A 22,974-nucleotide genomic window follows, 5' to 3' on the forward strand; every position below is an offset into this window, starting at 1 on the left:
CAGCACATTATGTCTATTAGCTTGAGTGAAAGTTTACTAATACAATGTGATCTCGCCACTTTAGTGCATTTTCATTTCAGGTGCTTAGCAACTTATTCCCTAGCTACACAAAAAGAATCTTGGCAGTCAAGGTATGATTGTATTTTCTGCACAAACCTCAGCAGGTGTAACCCATGCTTTTCTATTCCGGCCCATTAAAGGCAAACCTCGTGCTAAAAAACTCTGACCAATTCAGAGCTGCTTTGCTGAGTCCACAGCTAAGTAACCAGATTGATGACCTCAGCAGAAAATGAATCACCAATGTCACCACAAGAAAGCACATACCCATCTAAATATTCCTATTATCAGAATTGCCAATTAGATTTATGAAATTTAAAACGCCTTAAACATACTTTTCTTGTTATTACACCTGTTAAAATTTATTGACTTAAGATGCACACACATTCAGTGTCTTATCAACTAACCCAAATTAGAAATTCAGGAAGCATAGTCCTGGAAAAGATTAAAGAGGAGACATTAAAATTGAACTGTATGGACTAGATTCTCCCATCCCCATCTAACAGAAGCAAAGACATCCCACATTTTGGAACTGAAGTCCTGCCTGTAGATAGTGAAGATCATCATCAGGTATCTACCATTTGCCAAACTGCCAGCATCCAGCTCAAGTCACACATCCTAGCGTTCAATAACGTACCTGTGTCTCCACCTCCATCATTCTTTGCTTGGTCTCTTTCAGCTCAGCCTGAGTTTCTGCTTCTCTCAACCGCACTGTCATCAGCTCATCCTGTAGCTCATTCACTGCGTTTTTTCTGGGAGGATCTTTCCATCGGCCAGTGGTACGAGCTAGATGACGCTAGAAAAACACATGGTTTGCTGGTAATGCCTGATCATTCCTGGTGTTTCCCTACTTCATCTAAGGTCTCAGTTATATGAGGACAAATAGCTAGAGTTCCCCTGTTGAGCCTAAAAGCTAGAAACCCATGGAAATTTACTGGTTTTAAGAACAGAATTAAAAAACTGAACAAATTCATTCCCAACTACATTAAGTCAGGGAATTGCAAGTATATCCTGAGACTTCTGTCTATTTCTAGCCCTTTTAAAAATGCAGCAAATTAGGAGTACTGACCAGGTATTTCCCTCCTACTGTTACAGTTAGCTGGTAGCACAGGCCCTCTGGCATCCATAACAACTAGGCACCAATTTCTAACATACTTTTGAAGTTAAGTGTCTTTTAACAGCTGAATTTAAGGGTCTTCTCACCTCAGCAGTTTGATCCGTAACCATTAGTTTCTACTTGATCTCAGTATCTCAAAATTTTATAGTCTTACACTTCATCATTGAAAACAAAAATTCATAAAAGTGTATTGCTACCCATACCTGCCAGTGTTCCTCCAAATCTTTGACTTGCTGCCTTAGTTCTTTGAGACCCATCAAAGATTCTGCTTCTCTTAATTTTACTGCAATCAGTTCTTCTTGTAGTCTGGCAACATTTTCCTCATCAGGGAGGGAGCTGTTCCTCTGCAACAAGGAGCATCCTCTTAAATATGTATTTGAATAAAATTGTGCTTAGTGAAATCCAGTCTAAGAACATAGATATGTAACAATAACTATGAAAACTTTGAAAGTGCACATCCTTTACAAAATAAAAATCATCAAAAAATCTAAGCTTCTGCATATCGTGAGTGTGTATAAATAACTTCCAACTGCCAGCTACAAAAAAAAATTTATAAGGTAGTAGCTCTAGGTATTCTGACTTCAAGATTTCCCTGAATGGTATCCCTAACAAAAGATTACATTTACAATATTTGAACACACCATCAAAATATGGAGAGTAATCTGAAAGGTTTTGATCTAGTTGATAAAAAGTAAAGCAACAAGGAACTGAAATTACACTTTAAAGCTATAACTTTACAGGTTTACAGGAAAAATAATAAATGGAAGTTAATTTTTTAGGAAGTAGGTTATCAGCCTTTGGAAAGGAGAACAGAAATGCTGACAAAGGAAGCATCTGTTAATATTTATAAACAACAACCAGTCAAGAGGTCTTAGAGATGAAAGTGCAAGACACATAAGGAAAGATCAGAAAGGTGAGAGAAGGCTAAACAGAAAACACGAAAACACCAGGAAAAGCAAAACAGATGAAATTCTAATAATGGAAATATGGGAGAAAAACAAGAGGGGTAGAAAATGTCTACAATATCCCTACAACAAATCACTGGTCACCAAATATTCAAATCTGAACTGTTCTTCATCACTTTCTACTTTATTTCCCCATAGTTGTTTTCAACAAAATCAAGCGTTCTTGCAGATGTATAATACTGTGACAGTTGTCAGGTTTTCTTGAGAGTTGAGTAAAGCACCTGATTAACATTAACAGAACACAGCACAACAGCCACTGATTAGCATTCAGTGGGAATTTTGGGATCTGAGTATTGGTAATTAAAGGAAATGAGAGGGTATGTTTCTGAATGCTTATGGCACTGTCATTGTGCCCATGCAAGTCTCGGGTTATTCAGCAGAACCTCCCCAGTTTGCACGACTCATCTTACAGCAGTAAAGAGCTATACTGGAGGAATTTGAGAGAGTTCACTTCAGCCACTTTCTCATGAGCATAAGTTCATCATGACAGACTGAAATATTACTGTATGTCTGAGTATGTGTCCAGTTTTTATTCACAGATAAGTTTTCATTGTATGCTGTCTCCATGCTGATGAAGATTAAGTAGTTTCCTGAATTTTGAAAAGTACTTTATATCCTGAATTTTTAGCAATGGTCAATACAGTAAAAACTACCACACTACTAATACTAAGCCCATCAGATCACTGAAAAATAAATCTTGACTCCAGTGGGTTAATCTAATTAGCTCATAAGTTCTAGCCAAAGCCTAGGTATATAGGGCATTAAAATTTCCTAAGGAAACTAATTCCAAAGTCAGTACAACAGAATCTGAAAAACATGCTTTATACCAGGTCAGTTATTGTTTCTTGGTTGAGTTTTTTTTTTCTGCTATTTTATCTTGCAGCTAAATTTTGCTTCAAATAAAGGTAAATATTTGACAGTAGGTTTGAGTGCAGCTTGAACTCTGTCATCAATAAGTTACAAGCTAGCATGGCACCCAAAAAGCAGTAGAAATTCTGATACTGAGCAGTGAAGGGATAAGAGATTCTGTCCTTGCCCATAATTGCATGGGAATGGTAATTATTGAACCCTTTCTTCTTCCCCTTATTTAGTTTCACATCATCTCAATGCTCACTCTAAGTCCAAAGATCTTGTTGCAGGATATAATTTTGAAACAACTGATGTTTCCTGTCAGGACTTCACCAGAATCCAAATTTTTCCACTACAGCAAGCCTCAGGAATAGAAGAAAAGTGATCAGTTATTCACAAATCTTTCCCAGTGCAAGCAGACCTTAGTTTTATTGTCATACTTTCAGGTTTGAAAAGTGTCTTGCAATCACAGAAGCACAGAAGAGAAGGTTCTAGAGCACAGTTCTGCTAGGAATGACAGGGACCTGTAGTCTGTTTCTAGTGCTGTTCTATATAGAGGGTCCTGGTTTGATTTACCTTTTCCATCTCTAGAACTTTATCTTGCATCTCCTTCAGGGCACAATGGGATTCTGCTTCACTCAGCCTGGCTTGGACCAGCTCTTTTTCCAGTTGTAGCACAAAGTCTTCACTGTATCGTGAACTGCATTTATGCTACAAAGTTTGCAGAAATATGTTTAGTATGAGGTATTGTTTGAAAGGGGTTTTATATACCAGATTTGGTGGGACAACTACATTCAAATGTTTAATATCAGGGGTACCAGCATAAGTGCTTACCATATACAAGTCTATTAATGTCAATCCAGACTGCTGACAAACATATCCCTACTGTTCTGCCTCTCAAATAACTGCACCTCCACACAGTCAAATGTGTCTGACAAAACTGAGACCCCTACAAGTACTGACAAGCAGCAACTCACACTTTTCTCTCATTGTCCACCAAATTAAAAGATTCTAAAACAATCTGATTATTTTGTGATCTGCAGAAAAAGATGTTTGGGGAAGACTTAACTGATTACAAGGTTAGTACAAGTATCACCCAATCCTTGTTCACTTGAACTCCAACAGAATCCTTCCATAATCTTGGCTTTAAAATAAAACTACATATGCTGCAATGCACAATGACTTTGGTTTGCTCTTTTCTTCACTCCACCTCTTGGGTCTCATTTGCTCACACTCTAGATATTCCTTCTGAGATTCAGATATATCCAACTGAAGCACTTATTCAAAAGACTCTTAACTTTCCCCCCCAATCAATAGTAAAAAAAAAAATTTTATTTCTTTCCTGGGTCACTTCAAAATGACTTTTCAGTTTGACAGATTGTCAGACTTGCTTGATAGGCAACACCAACCTAAATCAGCCCTTAAATTTCTGACTGAAGAAAAAAGTGGGTGTTGAAATCCTCAAAGCATAGTTGTTTAGTTACTGTATTTACATAGCTACCCTGAAAATTACATTTAGAGGAAAATAATATATTTTTGGTGTCATTAACTACATTGTGAAATATAAGTACTATGCTTGGATTCATAGATTCAGTTTTAATTAACAATTTAACTTTTTAAAGCTTATTCATTATACTAAAGATACAGCTGTGTCTTACATTATGTTTGCATCAAACAATTTAGTTTTCTGCATCTAAAAAACAGTAAAAAAATGAATGGAAGTCTTCAGTTCCACATGCTTCTGTTAGGGTGTGACACTCCCTGACTTTTTATGTACAAATAAAAGGCAAACAGGACAAAACAAGGATTTAATGTATATTTCTGCATGCCAATTAAACCTTTTGTCAAGACTTGCAGTACAATCCAAATTCAAAATGTACACTCTACTCTTAGTGTTACTATATTTCTTGTATATATGTACCTACAGGAAGCTGTAATGCAGGGGATATGTACAAAGCATTAAAAGGCAAAGGCAACTCAGGCAGGCAGTTTTTAGTGTCATTGCATACTGTGTGCACCTGAACACACGTGGAACACAGACACAGTATGATCCTTGTACATGAATACTAATTTTCCCTCTAATACAATACTAATCGAATTCCTATTATTTTCAACCCACACAGTGTTCTTGCCTCCGCAAGCGGTGGAGGCAGACCTGATTTGAGTGTAAGGAAAAGGATGGTGAACAATGCTAATTCGTTTCTACAGTTGCTTCACATCATGTAGCAACACAAGTACCATATGTAACACTATGCAGGGGCAGAGAAGAAGCAACCACTCTTTTTGATTCCCTGGTTCTTTGTACAAGTCCATCCCATGACACACACAGCAACTTAGATGGCCTCTACATTTCATATTCTAGATTCCTGGCTGTGATACATATGGAATGAATGCAAATGCAGTGTTCTCCAGGACACTGAGAGAAAACAGCAGATTTGAAGAACCTGCTGATTTTGCAATAATGTAAGTGTATTGTGTAAAAATTTAATTGATGTTTATCAAATAATTAGTAATGGAGAATGTAAGAAAAGTTATTAATCCAGTTTCAGGCATGAACCATGCCTTCTTTAAATCTGTCTTTAGATTTTGCCTGCCTAAGGAATATGTTAAGAGTACTTATCTACTTAGCCACAACAAACTCTAAATCAAGTCTTGATACACAAAAAACTACAGCCAAGATCAAAAGAATGAAGAAATCAAGATTCACAAACTAGAAGTTGTGCATTTTGCTACCTAGTAAAACAAAGCACAATTTCAATAATTTAGTATATAAAAGTAACACAAGTTTATAGTTAAAACAGTGTTTGAAAACTACTTTTAAATTGACTGCAAGAAAAAGATCTGCTTTTATATATTTGCCTTAAGCCCTAGAATTTCTGACAAAAGCCACAACACAAATACAGACTTTCAGGCACCAAACATTTTAACCACAGTAACACTTTCTTTCCTATGTTGAAGAGATAGAAGTAATATAAAGGACTAAAACTGTAGTTCCACAGCCATTTAATTCTGAAAGAAACAAGTCCTTGCTGGGCTTCATATAACTGGATTTATTTTCACCCAACTTTTCTTAAACATAACCATACCAAATATTATTTTGGCTGATGACAGATACAATTACACAATGTTTCTCTGGTACACTATACTGAAGAGCAATTAACAGATGATTCAGCAGTTCCCAGCTAACTTTGTTTACACATTTAAGCACTAACTGTAGTACTTCCCTAAATGCAGTATTCTTATTTTTTGCTTTTTTGTTGCAAATCAGAACACAGTATTAGGAAAGTATACTGCAAAATAAAGTGAAGTCTTCCATAAAGTTGCAACACTCATTAACAAGCATATATTTCCAATATCAATTACTACGTTCTTAAGTATTATAAGTCATTTTAGCATAAGTTCCTGAAAAGAAACTATGCATTATGAAGTTGCTGTAACAATAACCAAATACATCACTATAAATTACCTTGCAAAATGCATATGCTTCCATCTGAATGCTTAGTCAATTAAAATTCTATCTTCACATAATATAGCTGAAGAGCCTATTTAAAAATAAGATGTGAACTAATTTTAGCTTGATTACCTCCAGTTTATTAGATTCAATTTTAAAGCATTCAGACTGATGAACTGGGTAATCACTGACAATTACAATGTCACAGGGAAAGACAAGATTTGCATTCTGGAGGTGTTTACATCCAGCAAGGAGCTACCGCTTTCATTTAGAAACACAAGGGGGAAAAGAACAGAGAATAAAACCTTCAGCACATAATTATCAGGAGTAAGTTACAACAGCTGATTACCCTTTCCCCTAATTGCTCAAATACCATAGCTCTTAGCATGCCTCAAAAGAAAACTCTGCATTTCCTTCAAGTCAGGCAAAACTTCCTCTATGCAGTTCTCGATTTACCAGCAGTATGAGGAAGAAGCCACCTTCCTCTTAACCACTTGGTAGCACACCATGACTTGCCTTTGGCAAGCTTCCACATTTATAGACCAGACAAGCCAAAGAGAGATTAGTATCATTCGTTAGTATAATGATTACCTCTTTAAGAAGACTCCACACTTCATAATGAAGTCTTTCTAGTTCAACTAAAAACTCCCTATAAATAGTTTAGCACAGGAAGAAATAAACTTGTATGTAATTTGGGCTTCTGATGTTGGGCTTTGATCAAAAGAATACTCCTATACCCATCTCTGTATTCAAAAGTGCTGCAGGGGAGAATTTCTTCAGACACAAATCCAGTAAGTACTTTCAATACTTACCCTTAAGCCATCCAACCTATGCTATCCAATCTCATAGAACAGATAGCATAAACCCTTGATAATACTCAAATACAAATGCATAACCTTTTTACAAAGGATATATTAACCTTCTTAGAAATATTACGGTTTTGATAATTTTTTGCTACCAACAAAACAGTGGGTTTTTTTTAATCCCACAGTGTTGTTCAGAAGAGGCTGTTGCAAGTACCCTTAGGCAGTTCTATTCAGAGATTCATATCATTTTTTATCATGGTGAAACAGTTTTTTATCATGGTGAAACAGACAATTCAAGACTGAGAAAGATGTAGATGATAAAATATATACAATAGATGCTGTATCTTTACATAAGCACAGTAACTATGCAGTGATTTACAAGTTTACAGTGCAATCATTTTTGTTAACAATAAACAAAGCTGAAATAATTAGAGAAGAAAATATTAAAGTAGACACTCGCAAGACAATACTGAAAAAGAGTATTGCCAAGAACAAAGCCACTGGCAGTAGCAAGTGGCAAAAACTTAACCAGTGTAAAAGGCCAACATTCCAAACAAATCCATGCTTTCCCACCAGGTGGCGCCCTAAATGCACGCAGCTGCTTGCATTTGTTGCTCCCACTCCCACCCTTGGAAACAGTTAAAGGACCGGATCCATCCAGCAAACGCTCCTCACTTTTAAACCATTTTACCACTTTCACCCCGTTGTCTAATTCCAGTGGGTCTTAAAGCCACAGTGCTATTCCTTGCACTTCAGAATAAGCCAACACAAGTATTGTTATTAGGCACAAATCTGTCTATAACCATATGGATTTACATTCTCAGTTCCACACACATAGACAACTTCCTATAGCCATGTTCACGATTAAGCAGAGGAAAACAATGCTGCAAGCATGGAAAGAAGGAAGCGTGCTCATAATTTAACTTACTCTCCACTCCTGCAGTAATTAACCAGTTGTCTGCACTCACAGCTCCAACCCAGCCACATTTGCAATCCACAGTTATCTAAAGTTTTGCACAGGATTAATTCCCATACCTAGGCAGCCTGTGAGGCCTCCCCATCACTGATGAGGTCCTCAGCATAAAGGCATTAGCTTTAAAAGTCATATTCCCACCAATTAACAAATAAATAAATACAGTGTCTTGGTCTTGTAATAACTTTTAATTGCATGCAGGTCATTAACATGGATGCCTCTAAAAAATACATTCCAAAGGTGTGTATACTATTGTCATCAGACAATACAGCTGGATAAAACAGCTGGATATCCAAATGTCTATAAACGTTTCTCATTGTATTTCACTTGAAAGATTAATATCTAAAAGTGTTGGAAAGCATTACTAGACCATTCCCATCTTCCTAATCATAATTTCTTCATATTTTTCCCCCTAAAGAAATTGTTCAAGTTCTATAAAAAGCAGTATTTCACATGAGAAAGTAACAGCTCATTAATCACTTGTTACAACTATTCTAAAATACGTATCTTTTTTACACTGAAACGCATTATACAGATGTAATAAACTAGTTCTAGAATGTTACATTTAAGTTGTGATTTCTTTTCAGTCTAACAGTAAATCTCATCTTTACCTTCCAATATGAGACACAGGTATTTCTAGAGCTTTGGTGGGAGACATGTAAAACAACCTGCCATACTGACATTAAGAAACCTGGTAAGGAGCTGCAATATACTTAGTTCTAGTAAGCTGTATTTCATACACCTGAAGTTCCCAACTCCAGACAAGTATTTGGATACCAGTTATTTAAAACAACATGAAGACATTCACATCAACACTAGTAGTGCACAGTTTATTCAGCAAGTGAAGATGCTAAAATGCTTCCCCCTGTCCCCCCAAAGGGAAGATACTGAGCACTTCAAGTGTCTTAAGGAAAGTAACTTCCGTGTTACAGCAACAGTCAGAAGTCTTGAACATTTTACTACCTCAAACACAGAGTGCACACAAATACAGCACCATAAAAGGCCATTAAAATTTATTTTCCTTCTCCATATGCACATAAACCCACACTTTTTAATCAAGTTCTGTAGTTCCAAAATCAGGGATGATACTCTTCTACTTCAGCAAGCAGTAAATTTAAGTATACTTGGAAGAAAACAAATATGGGTACACAGAAGAAACATTAACATGAAAGAAACTGACTTAAATTATGCACTAGGTAAGGGCACTGTGAATCGATTCTCAAATTTGAATATACAGAGTGACACAACTTGCAGTTACTAGATTCTTAGCATTAAGAGCTATCAGAGTTTGTATGTGTGGTTTTCTTGTTAGTATTTCTTTTGTGGTGGAAGGGTTTTGGGTTGGTTTGTAGGTTTGTTTTTTTTTAGTTTTTTCTTGGTGTGCTTAATTGTGGATATGTTGTTTAGTTTTTTTAATTGACTCATAACTTGCACCTATCCAGGGTTATGAATCTCATCTATCAGGAGAACAGAGCGAAATTTAATTTAATCCAATTTGGGTAATTTTAAGAATGCAAATCACAATGAACAGGGGTTTACAAAGACAGCACAGAGACCATGTCGTATAATGATGAGATAAAATAAACACATGTGAGGGTAAAAAATGAGATGATGTGCTGCCAGGCTCCTTACCCATTGTTGCTGTTGCTGGAGCTCCCTGATGGTATTCTCAGCTTGCTCCAGTTTAGTATTGGCCTCATCACTCTGCTGTTTGATGGTGGCCAGCTCCCGTTTTATGAGGTAGTTTTCCTCAGCCTCCTGGGCCCTTGTCACTTGTCCCTTAGGACATAATTTATTTTTTTAAGCACTTGATGACAAATCCAAGGAAAATTGCCTTTGTGATGCTGTTTTTTTAATCAGATTGGTTTTGCAAACAGCACAGAGTACAATTGGTAGAAATTTTAGGACTAAGTAGTACTAAACAGCTGCTTTAGTACTTTATTACATAAAGTTTAGCATCCATTTAGCAAGCACAGTTTTGTACTTGCATTCAGTAAAATTCCTTTCATGCATTATTACTCAGTTGTACATGCACAGATTGACGTTCACAATATTCAATTTAATTGTTAATACAGTGTCACAGAATCCATTTGCCACAGGAATTTGTACAAAAAATTACAGTAGGTTAGGAAAATTACTATAACGTGCAGGTATTGGTTTTATATATTTTTAGTAAACAAAATTAAACAAGTTTCTAGCAAGATGCATTAGCTCTGTATTTATTCCAAATCAGCAAAGCAGGGACAGAATACAGCATGCAAAAATGCATGCATTAAAGCAGTCGGGTTTTTTATAAGTAGGAAGAGAGTCATACAGTAAAAGACTAAAAGACTATACCTGTATCAATCTATCTGCCAAGGAAGCACTTTCCTACAAAGGAAAAATTCAGATAGGAATGAGGAAAAGGGAAACAAAAACACAAGGGGCTGATAATAGTGACAAAAAAGACCAAGAGCTGATAGAAAGAAAATGCCCAAATTCTACCCATTTTTTTGTGCAAACTCTTTTTGCAAAATTAACAACTCTTCATATAAATGAAGGCAACTCTGTCCAAAGGTCCCAGGAAGCAGCCTTTTCTGCAACAGATTTAACACAATCCATCTGTGATACAAAAAAGGTTTCAAATCCACATTTTTGTAACATTTTAAATTCACCTACAGGAGACTGGGTGCTTTTATTTGAATGGCTTGCTTCCCTAATTAATGAAAGTTACTGAAACATTATCTGATAGGATCGAATACATAGATGCAAGACACAATCTACAGTTCCCCCACAACATGAAACAAAGGCATAATTTGAGCACAGAGGGAACTCCACCGATAAGCACTGAGGCACTCATGCAAACCTACAGCTTCCACTAAGATGAAGCAGGGCAGTTAAATGGTGCAAACTGACAGACAAGTAGGAAATGTCAACTATGACAGCTAATGTTCTGTTTTACTGAACTCTTGCAGTAACTCATGGAGTAGTTCATAGATTCTCATTTGTTGCCAAACTTTTGCAAAAAAAAAAAATCATTTTTTGCACATTGACAAGCCCTACCAACCAGCAGTTGCATTTAATTAAATTCTACTGTATCACCCCTGAAACCACTGAATTTTTTGAACATTCTACAACAGAGAAATACATCTATTCATAGACCTTTGTCCTTGAAGCTTTTATTAAAACTGAAGTTCACACTAGTAGATAAGAGCTATTTTTTAGAAGTTAAGGTACACTAAGGAAATCACAACTAAATCAGATGGGTTTGAATGATGGAGAAGTATTTTAAAAGTAAGTTTCTAACAGAAGATTTTAATGTATTTTTCACACTTTATTGTTTTTCAAATGCTGCGATGATAATTATATTCAGGAATTCTTATTAATAGATAATATTGTCCAATTTTGAATTATTTTAATTCTCATCAGATTGGGATAACCTGAAGGTGAATTCTGAAATTCTAAGCAGAGAATTTACAAAGGCACTAACATGAGGCAGTTCATCCTGGACTTCAGAATAAAAAAAAAAAAATATTTCAAACCTCTACAAGTTAAGTATAAAACAAGGATAATAAATATTACATATTTACCAAGGTCATTGAAATGATTCACTACAGTTTCAAGCTTCTTAAAGAGAGCCTATTCTTTTCCATTCACTTTATAAATCTCCAATACTAGAACCAAAAATGTTCATAAAATTGTATTTTTGGTCACAACTTTCACAATGTGACATTATTTTGTCTTTTCCTAACTAAATTCTGAAACCAGTTAATTAGAATTTGACATAGACAAACTTCTTTTCAAGAAATTGCAGTGGGATTTAACATCCTAAATGTGACGTCTTTCAATCATGTCACTCTTAATTGAAATGTTATAATTTTCTTTCCTGTGAAATGTGAACAACTGTTTTTAACTCACAAGAGCACTCAATCCCATTTGTTGAAAGATGGTCCCTACTAGTGCTTAAGGTGGACAGGCCTGCTCTCATTCCTGAGCAGAGCAGCTCAGATGCAATCCGCCACAGGGAGTGTGATACCAGGATACAGCAGAGGCCACTGCAGAACAGCTGGCAACATATCCACAGCAATCCGCATGCATACTTTTGAAGTTTCAGTCAGTTATCAAAAAGCCTAACGAAACTCTATTCCAGACTAAACATAAGAGAAGTAAGTCTTTAGATATTCTCCCCATCAGGTACCCAAAATTGCCACAAAACCTCAAAACCACATAGAACAAATGAATGGCAGTGTTCCTGTTCTCAGTATAAATGTATAAATGCTGCAATCTCTCTGGTCATTGGTAGGTCTGTCATTTTGCTCCTACATAAAAACACCAAGCAACTTCAGAATTTCCAAACTGAGGATTCTCTCACAATGACTTTTTTCCCAAACAACCAGTCCACTATTTAGTGGAGTCTTCTGGACTTTGAACATATGCTTCTAATTCAGAAAGAAAACAGTACAACACAAACTGGGTATGTCAAAATGTTTGATTTTATAAGCACTAAGAAGTAGACATAACCTTACATATTTAAGCATTGACCCTAATTGCTTGGCAATAGCCATGTTATTTGGCTAAGCACTGCTAGTAAACACCAGAGATTATCAGGAAAACAGTAAACTATCATTCTGAGATTCCCATTTCATATAATGAAATTGCTATCAATAAAGTCTAAATTAACAGAGATTAAATCTAATCCCCAACATACTTACTTTTTCTAGTGTTTCAATGCGCTGTTTTAGGAGTCTATTTTCAGTTCGTAACCTCTGGAAGGCAAACAGTTCACAAATCCATTTTTCAAGTTATTAATTGAAAGTCTGATAAAAGCAAAGCAAACTACCAACATTTCTATCTCATCACATCCAAGAAAATCAATATAAATACGAAAATAATTTCTGACCTTCTTAACATTCTTTCATATTATGTACTAGCTCAAAATATGAGTTTAAACAGCTTGGTAAAACGAAAATGAGAACACATCTCATGTAATGCAAAAGCATCTATGTTGCATTTGCTCAAAGCTGTATGTCTGCAGGTGAACCATGGGGCTTAACCCCACACCAGACTTGACAGCCTCCCCATCATAAAGATGCTCCCCATCAAAGTCTTCATGCTTAAGGGACATGACAGTGCACTCTCTACAGCAGGACAGGCTAATGAGGCAGCTACAAGGTCTCCTTCCCTTTCCTCAAAAGAATTTACATCATCTGTAAGGTTATACTGAGAATAACATCAAATGTCCCAGAAGTAAGAAAGACTTGTACTGGACTCTGTATTTTACAAGTGCACTTTCTGTAAATTTTAGCAGTCAGCATTCAGATAGAAGAGATCTGTACCCCTCAGAACAGGGCATTGGATATCAGTTCAGTAAATGCTTTATTCTGCCAAGCTAAAAGGAAAACTCAAAATATGGTTCTATTTCTATCTCCCCTAACATAGTCTCTTCTGCTAAGCAGCTCTGCTAAAGTCAGAAATTATTAACACATTAATTCTAGGCCAAAATAGGGCCCAGAAACAGATAGCTTTGCATTGTTTGGTTGGGGTTTTTTGGTTGCTTTTTGTCGGAGAGGGCTTCATGGCTTTTCTTTTGGGGAGGTTTTTTGCTTTCTCCTTTTTTGGTGGGGGGGGGGGATGGTGGCAATAAGCAGGAAAGGATTTGAAATGAGTTCATATACTAGACTCTAAAGTTACAGTTGTCTTTCATATGGTTTTACTTTGTCTTGTTCTGCAGAGAGCTGTCATTTGAGCCCTGCAAATCTGATTTCAGCTGCTGTTACAGCAGGTATTCATGCTGCTAACTGCCTCACTGCCTGGTACAATAAACTGCCTGAAAAGGCTCCTAATACCTTTGTGCTCCCAGGTGCATCTCAAAGCCATTTTTCTGAAAACTGATATTGAAAGGCAAAATGACCAGCAGTGGACAGGAAGAAGGAAGGCTGTACCTAAGTCCCTCAACGAAGTTTTATATAATATACTTCCACATCATTTCTCCCACTGTCCTTTCTCACAGAACTGGCTAAAAACACAAGGGAAAAAATCCAGATCAAACAACATGCTGTGAGGAAAAAAAAGTGAAATAGGGAAAAAAGGTATCAAAAGCCTATTTATGTCACAAAAGCAAAAAGATGCAGTGCTTAAGTACATACAGGAAATAGGTCAGTTAGTAAAAAGGGAAAAATAAACTCCAGTGGCAGCTTGGCTTCCCCCCCACTCCCCCAGTTTGCATAAACTGCAAAAGCTCCAAAAGAAAAAGTGACTGCAGACAGAAGATAAACCACAATTTGGGTCCAATCCATAAGAAAAATCAAGATCTTAAAATCAAAGACAAAACACTCAAGTGCACTCTATGAAGTCTATCCTAACATGTGTCATACAAACCTCCTGTGTGGAGCACCAACATCTAAACCAGCATATTTAGAACCTCTGATAAATGAGAGCATCTATTTTTAAGCTGTTGTCAGCAGGAAATACTAAAAAAATAAGTACAGAAGGTCCCCAGAGATTTTTTTTTTAATGTCCACCAGAAGTCTCAATAATTTCACTGTAGATGTCCTTTATGAACAAACATCCCAAATATAAATGCTGAAAGAAAATAATTTGGGAACCTTAATTATGTCCTGCTACATGCAGAGATCAAACTTGTAATCCCCCCATCTGGGAATTAAACTTATTCATAAATAAATTTGTTGAGGGCTCCTTACTTTAATTTCAACTTGTTCTTCCATTTCTTTTGTCTTTATTGTAGTGTACTCTTTTTCTAGCCTAAAAATTAGAAATAGTAAATTATGATCAGAAACATTGGGGATAATTTTCTTGTTGGTAATACCTAACAAATAACAGTGGAACAGAGATACAGATTATTGATCTTTCCTCTGAAATGCACTTCTGTAAATGCTTAGACTGGACCTTAAATTTAAACACAGATTTCAGTAGATATGAACAGATTGAACCAGCATTCTGAAGTGCAGGAGCTTGCTTGGATACATTACAGTGGCAGCAATTTGGAGCTACTCTGTAATAACCCCTTTATGTAATACAGTCACCAATTCAATAGATTCAGCCAAAAGAAATCAGAGCTTGGAAAGCCTGGAAAAAAAGATGCAAAGAAATCTGAGAAAAATACCTTAAATATAAACCAATTTTAGCCTCTCCCCAGCAAACCAAATGAAAAAAGTGGCAAGAAAAACCCATAAGCTGAGATAACAATGCCTCTACAGAAGGCATATCAGGAAGTTCAGACTTGGAATGGTGGATGTTCAACTACATATACTTGTACTGGTTTGCCAAGAAAATATTTTTCCTGAAAGCTTTGTTGCTACTTCTTTTTTAGAGAAGACTGCTCACTCTACTGATCACAGGCTACTGACAGAAAGAAAAAAAAACAAAAAGAAAAAGATAGACAAATTCAGTTTGGAAGACTCTGGGCACAACCTGCAGGGCAACAATGAACATAGGGTACTTTACAACCAATGGGTGACCCAACCAACTCAACCCTGCAAATCACACTATCCGCAGCTTGCTAATCAAAACAAAATTTACCAAAGGCAGAAGAGACATGCAACTAACCTTAACAACAGCAACAAGTAGTAGTATTCTCAAGATTCAACCCCCACATTAAAGTTGTTTTATTGTTGTCAATATTACTCCAAAGTTTTATCAATTTATATTTTAAACAGCACTAATTTCGACTATAAATGCACTCTTTAGCACTGTGATTCTTCTTCCAGTTCATGAGAACTAAAATCTTTACCATTTAGGTGAGATCATAAAAGTTTCATCTCCTTACATCCTGAAAAAAAACCCATATCCCCTCCCACTAGAAAACCACCCCCTACCCAGTCTTCCTATTCAGTTCCTTTTTACAGAAGCCCTGTAATTCCCCATAACTTGCATTTTTCTTCAAACACTTTTTTAGTTATTTTTGTAAATGAGATTTAGCTTTATTCTATTTAAGAAAAATAGCAAATACTACTTTAGAATCATTTTTGCAGACAGAACTGCGGTTTTAACTGTCTATATAGTATAAAATCCCAAAAAAATTTAAATACAGAAAATTCAAAATGAAACACTGAATAACAATCTTAAGAGCAAACAAACAGTAACTCAGCAACAGCAAAATCTATTTTTTCAAAATGTAATACCTACTTTTTCATCTTTTTTGCATTGTATTTGACTTGGTAAGATGCTTGGATTAATTTGTCTGGACCACTGTCAAACTGATGTGGAATGACCTTTTGAAAGTGCTAAAAGCAATCAGAGCACAAGATTACATATAATTAACAGCTGCAAGGAAATATACACACACTACACATTTCAGATATCTCTTAAAAATATTATAACCATAGCTTACCTGTAACATTCCTTCCATGTCAAGTTGCAGTAATTCTCCCTGGTTCATCTGAAGTAATGCTAAACCCACTCGAAATACTATCTCTAAACCCTGAAAAGATAAATCAAAAAATATCCAACAATTACTCATGCCATTGTCAACAGTACAGAGTTTTTCTACTATTTATTAACATTGGAAATCTCACCCAAGTAAGCACAAGTAAAAGGGCTACTGAAAAAAATCTCTCAACAAATTGCTTCTATATTTTTTTTTTTTGTTCCAAGGTCAAGCAGCCTGGCTATTTGTCCTGACACCAGACATCTCTCTCAGAGAAGTTAGTGATGAGGCAAAATCACAAATTACAGGAATTCTCTAGGTCAGCTCTATCAACCATTTTAAGTATATCTAGTAGAAAAATCCCCAGTACTTCTCAAAAAAGCTATTTTAATTTCAGACACAGTACAATGCAGTTAAACTACTTGGGGGGGAGGGGGAGAATAATGGAATGTCTCACTATATACCCCATCTTGGACTTTCCTGGGAGCAAGCTGAAAGGATCTACCTTTCACTTACTGCTTTCTAAAAGCTGACTGCAGGGCAAGCATAAGCTATGATTTGTTACTAATTACAATTATGCAAAGCTCTAATCCTAAACACAACATAGGTGTCTTTGTGATACTGACACTGAATAATTCCCTAAATTTCTTTGGCACCAATCATCATCCGGACAATTAAAAACAACTAACACCCCACACATACACTCTTGGCTTGCATATCCGCAGTGAACTTCAACTTTGGTCTGAAAGCAGCATTAGTTTCCACTGCAAACTCACCACAATACTGAGGAATGGATGTCCCTGCTGCATGCAATGCTAATGCACTGCACCCAGAAAGAACAGATTTGGGAACACTTCAACAGGCTTAGAGCACAAAGCTACACACAATAGCAACTTTCAGTGCCTTGGCTGCTCTTCCTTGACAAACTGCACACACAGACACCTTCCCTTAAAATAATCTGATCAGCATAAGAAATAAAAAGCAAGACTATGAGATTTGTCCATTGTGATGGGATTTATGCCACTACCTAAATAACTGCTTTCAACAGGTACTCTTGAAATATATGACTACTATTTAGTAGTTACCTCAGACATAAAGATATCAAATATTCTCGTTGCAATTGGTAGTGGAAAAGTTGTAAGGAATATAGTTAAAAACCATGACGATGCATACATAGAAGTGTGAAAACTCTGAGACTGAAAGTGCACATAAAGCTCTGGAAGGTGTTCCTGGAAAAGAAGAGGAATAAAGTACACAAGTATGTTAAGCTTTTGCTTGTAGTTTTAGTGCAGACATGTTTTTGACAAATTTTGAATACAAGAAAGTAATTGATACTTAATACAGATGTACTAGCAACAGGACTAGGAAAGATATGACTCAACATTATCAAGAACCATGTAACTACTAAAGTCCCAATATAGAATAGTCTGTAGAATGTCTACCTGCAAAGCAGATAACAAAAACACTTCCTGATCCTAAGGGGAAATCAAGCTTGTAAATCCCTGAGTAATTACTAGAATGGGCTACTAAAAAGAGCTGACAACATCTAAGGCTATGTGATATCTCACCCCAATCACCATGTTAGAAACTGGATCACGAAACAAACCTATTGTTCTCCATCAGCCTGACCAGGAAGAAACGTGAAAACAATTTCAATTCTAGATATGAGGGTACCTCCCAATTTTCATCTTTTAAGATAATATAAATTGACTATGAAGACTTTGACTTTCAGAGTCTTAAATCCAAACAGAATTAAACATTCATATGCATAAACTGCAGCAATACAAATCCTCATGCTTCAGTCTTTGAAGCCAATCAATGTCTGCCAAAGGTTAAAAAAATTGCTCACAGAGCCACGTGCATTTACTTGTGAAGTTCTGAAACTAGCTATTGTCAAGAGTCAACAGACATGCCTGCTCTAGAGCTGTAACTCCCACGTTCCTTATTAATAGCCACTGAAGAGAAAGTTTGATAGATTTTGTATGTACCTGTATCATGCATTCAAACTGGTACATACAAAGGCCCAGTTCAGCCATGCTTGGTTTAAAGAGTTCTCGTAGTCTGTAATCTTGCATTAATTTAACAAACACACAGAATGCCTCTTCTTCTGGCATCTATATCAAAAACAAAAAAGCACAGTAAAAACTCTGGACAAACATAATGATACATCAGAGTAAAAGCCTGGGAGGATTTAGGGTTGGGGTTTTGTGTGTGTGTGCATATGCACACAGTGGAATTTTTTTCTTGGTTGTTGGTTTGTTTGTTTTGAGGCTTTTGGGCTTTTTAAAGGATTTACAGCCAATTACTCCAATGAACTTTTGTATATATTAAATTCTAGCAAATAATTTCTAGACTGAAATGGAGGTCTATAAGTTTCTTACTATATACCTTATAAACCAAAAACCAATAATACAAAGAAAGCTTTAAGAGAATCAAGTCAACTGTGTAGTTTCATTTGAACGCTGAGGAGATTCCATGTAATAGAAGAGAAATAGGAAGTTCATTTATTTTTGAAATATCACTCACCAAAATAGCTTGCAAGCCTGCGATCCTACCTTAGCTCTGAAAAATAAATACATTCTCCCACTCCAATACAAGTATCTTGGCAAATAGAATGACACAAAGTAAATCTTACTTTATTTCCAGACTAAATAGCTGCCCTTGACAACTCCATAACAAAATTATTAAGGAAAACCATTTCAAAAATTCCCAATAAACAACCACAATATATTACGCATTCAAGCAGGGACTTTTAAAGTTTCACATATTTTTAAATATTTTTACCTGCATAAGCAGTAATCCAACTATAAAAGCACTTCCTTGACAGTATCCAACCTCACGATCCACCAAGGAGTAAGCCTGGAAAATAAAGTTAAAACTCTCAACAATTAAAACCTCATTATCAACCAAAAGTAATCTGAGCACATACAAAGCTAAAACTAAGGCACACCTACCAAAAACACAGGCAGTTTTCAACTACAGGAATTTGGAAAAAGATAAGAGAGACCACTGGCATAAAACAAATCTCACAAACTTTTATAGGAGACAGACGAGAAAATGAAATAAGTTGTCTTCAGAAAAAATATATGTTGCAGTTTTATTTACAGATGGCTGAAATCTGGTGATCTCCCATGCAGATGGCATCTTTGTTTTAGAGTTATGGAAATTACTATGGTTTGGAAACCTGCCAACTTTTCCATTGAAATCATGTTCTATAGAAAAGTTTGACCTTCAAAGTTTAACCTGTAGTGAAGACTAAGTAATGCAAACAATGCTACATTGGCATTTTTATTTTGGGTTTGGGCACTGGAACAACTGCACATTAGCTTGTACCTGCCACGTGCACTTCAGAAATACCTCCAAGCTGAATACTAGTTCTGATTGCCAATGTTGTCTTGGGCAATGCTGTTTACTTTAATTCATGGCCCACTTCATTCCATTATACTATCAGCACTAAGTATGTGACTTTGTTTTAATGCCAACTTGGTCTTACCTTGTGAGAAAAAACTTACAGGAATGCCATCAAAACTAAAATGGGATTTGTTAAACCATCCCAGTGTCTATGGTTTAAAACAAACCTATAACACAGTAAACTGGTGCACGTTCTCTGTCTACAAGGCAATCCAAGCTGGTGCATGTTCTTGCTAATATATTTTCAAGGGCTGAAATTCCAACTCACCTTCATTACGTTGAACAAGACCTCCTGCCCAAGGCTATCTTTTTCTTTGAAAAAATCATGTTCAGGATATGTTCTAGCAATGTCCCTTCTTATTAATTTTTCACAAGGAGATGTCATTTTTAAAAGCTCTGAATACTGATCTTTAATTGGCATGCTTTGAGCACTGCATAAAAGTTGCCAAACAATTGCTCTGAAGTGATGAGGTATCCCTTTTCGAACCAGCTCCTAAGGCACAAAAAGACAATTTATATTCCCTGAAAATATTACAAAAAAATAAACCTAGAGAAAAAACAACTTCAAATCAAGTTCCTCACTATTTCAGAAAAAAATTTACATCATGACAAAAGCTCCTCATACAGTTTATAACATCAAATTCAGTGGGATTATTAAGTTCACAAAAGTAAGCAGTCTCTGAATCATTTTTAGTGGCTAAATTAGCTACTCAAAGTAGTCCCTTATCCATGGCAAACTATGTGAAAAATGGAATATTCAAATAATTTTATACAAGAACTTCCATTAAACAGAACTTATACAATTATGTCTGTATTTCATGAAAGATTACTGAAGATAACACCCTTAGTAATATTTGTAGTAATTGAGACCCAAGAAATCACTGACTAAAAATTACTACCAAGACAGGTAAATGACAAAAAGTAGAACTGTAGCACAGTCAATTGCAACAAAAAAATTTGCACAGTACAAATGTCATTTAACAAACTTGACAAGTTGCATCCAATTTCTCTGGTGTGCCAGTATTTCCAAGTTATCCTCTAAGAAAGTATTCAAATGCAGTTTTGGATACTGGAACAAGAAAACATTAAGTTTACACCTACTAAATTAACTAAATTTACTTTATCTTTTGGAAAAAAAAAAATCTGCTAGATATTATACGATTCAAACATGCCCAGACAAGTAAGCTAAAGAACAGCTAAGAACCTGTCACTTGTCCTTTAAGAATTCACAAGGACAAGTAGTCTTTCTGCTTGATCTGGAAACTGAGAAAGATGCGTTATTCACTAATAGACCATCTTGGTGGTATGTTCTGCAACTAGAATCAGTCTGACCTAGAAAACTGTCTCTTCAAGACTATTTCCTTTTTGTACATTAAGAATTGTTATCAAGTATTCTATCTCCTAAAAGCTAATTTCTTTAATTATTATTTATTCTGAAGCCAGAGTATCCTTCTATTCTGCAAAGCTTCCTATTTTCCTGTTTGTTCCACATATTTCTCCTACTTCTCCAACACTACAATTAATTAATATAATGCTGCTAACGTTCAAAGAGACTCTTGCTTTCAAGGTTTGTTTTTCTTAAGCTTGAACTCTGCTGCGGGAGTTTTGCATCACTGACCTCAATTTTTGAACATCCCTAAGCTCTCAATCCATCCTTCTTCAGAACCACCATAGTAATGCAACTCCAACTATTTCTCCTGTCTACAACACAACACCAAGGTGTTTTTCCCAAAAGATCTCCAATTCAAGACAAGAACCCTAACACATCAGCTTTACACAACTGTCTCTACCTATCCTTTGTCAACAACACAATTGGACTGTACATCAGTCATCTAAAGCCTCAAGGGTACTAATAAAGCAAGAAAATTCTTGCTAATACCTTACTAACATACCTGCTTGACAGAATGACAGAGTTAACTGCTCCAACTTTCTTAAAAGGAACAGCAGGAAAACACATCTACTGGACATACCATGTGAACTGAACAGCAGGACTTGAGTCATCCTTCAGAAGTGCTTCATAAACAAGAAGCAAGTTCTGACGTGGATTGAGAGATATAAAGGATGGAACATATCATCTTTGGAAGAAGGCAGAGACACTCATGCCTAAAACATAAAAACTTACCAGATTTCTAATAACCTAAGACCAGCTTTTACAGCCAGGACAAAAAGACACCTATGCTGCTACCTATTTACCTACTGGCACAATCAGGGAATAAGTGTGGGTCTTCTGATATTCCATCATAAATGCAGACTCACAGTTAAGGTTGACTTTCAACAAAAAAATACTGAGAATTATTCAGCAGCAAAGGAAAACTTGGCTAGTTTTCAATATATTAGTCAGCAATGTAATTAAATATTCCCTGAAAGTTAGTCAAATACTCCTCAAATTGTACTTGGCCAGCTGCAAAAACAAGTGACACTTGTGACACTTGAAAATGTTCAAATACATTCTAACTAACCAGATCTTATTACCATCTCATTTTTCCTTTCTCTTGCCAGATTCCTGTGGCCTTCTTTGGATGGCCTTTTGGAACACCTTTCCAGAAACTGCTTTCCCTATGCAAGCAGGAAATCTTCAGTTCATTTTCTTCCCTTGATTCCTCTCTCAAGTCATGTTCTCTCGTCACAACTGCTCTATATAAAAGATACTTTACTTTAGCCCATTGTTCTGCCTTCCCACAACCTATTCATAGACACTCATTTCAAACTGTTCAAAAGACCCTGACACATTTGTATTCTGCCCATAAAACTACAAACTACAGCCAATAAAGAACCAAAGCAGAACAGACTTGCCTACTAACAAAAGGCATGTTAGTAGCACACTGATGTGCTTGCTGCCATTGAAACATGGATATATTCAAATGCACTAAATGCTTTTTAGTTTGAATTTCAAGTGTAATTGAACTCCACTTCTGTACATGACCTGGTACATGTCTGTACATGACCTGATACACTTCTGTACAACCAACCCAGACTGGAC

The 22,974-nt window shown here is 36.0% G+C and overlaps 1 protein-coding gene across 14 annotated transcripts in view; it reads right to left on the reverse strand.

Annotated features, from left to right (window-relative positions):
• The window catches only part of EVI5 (ecotropic viral integration site 5), a 75,997-nt gene that overhangs the window by 32,202 nt on the left and 20,821 nt on the right, over positions 1-22,974 (reverse strand). For 8 of the 14 annotated variants that reach the window (XM_072932501.1, XM_072932499.1, XM_030278612.4 and 5 more), the window contains 13 exons: positions 20,263-20,487; positions 19,368-19,442; positions 18,572-18,697; positions 17,669-17,812; positions 16,548-16,637; positions 16,343-16,440; positions 14,899-14,959; positions 12,910-12,963; positions 10,556-10,588; positions 9,851-9,997; positions 3,565-3,699; positions 1,378-1,518; positions 695-853 (listed from right to left, as the gene is read on the reverse strand). In XM_072932501.1, the coding sequence (XP_072788602.1) occupies positions 695-853; positions 1,378-1,518; positions 3,565-3,699; positions 9,851-9,997; positions 10,556-10,588; positions 12,910-12,963; positions 14,899-14,959; positions 16,343-16,440; positions 16,548-16,637; positions 17,669-17,812; positions 18,572-18,697; positions 19,368-19,442; positions 20,263-20,487 (1,488 nt within the window). The remainder of the gene's footprint in view (positions 1-694; positions 854-1,377; positions 1,519-3,564; positions 3,700-9,850; positions 9,998-10,555; positions 10,589-12,909; positions 12,964-14,898; positions 14,960-16,342; positions 16,441-16,547; positions 16,638-17,668; positions 17,813-18,571; positions 18,698-19,367; positions 19,443-20,262; positions 20,488-22,974) is intronic. The other 6 variants (XM_032749765.3, XM_032749764.3, XM_072932504.1 and 3 more) reach the window with 3 other exon arrangements.

This window comes from Taeniopygia guttata, chromosome 8 (assembly GCF_048771995.1).
Source record: "Taeniopygia guttata chromosome 8, bTaeGut7.mat, whole genome shotgun sequence".
Classification (NCBI taxonomy): domain Eukaryota; kingdom Metazoa; phylum Chordata; class Aves; order Passeriformes; family Estrildidae; genus Taeniopygia; species Taeniopygia guttata.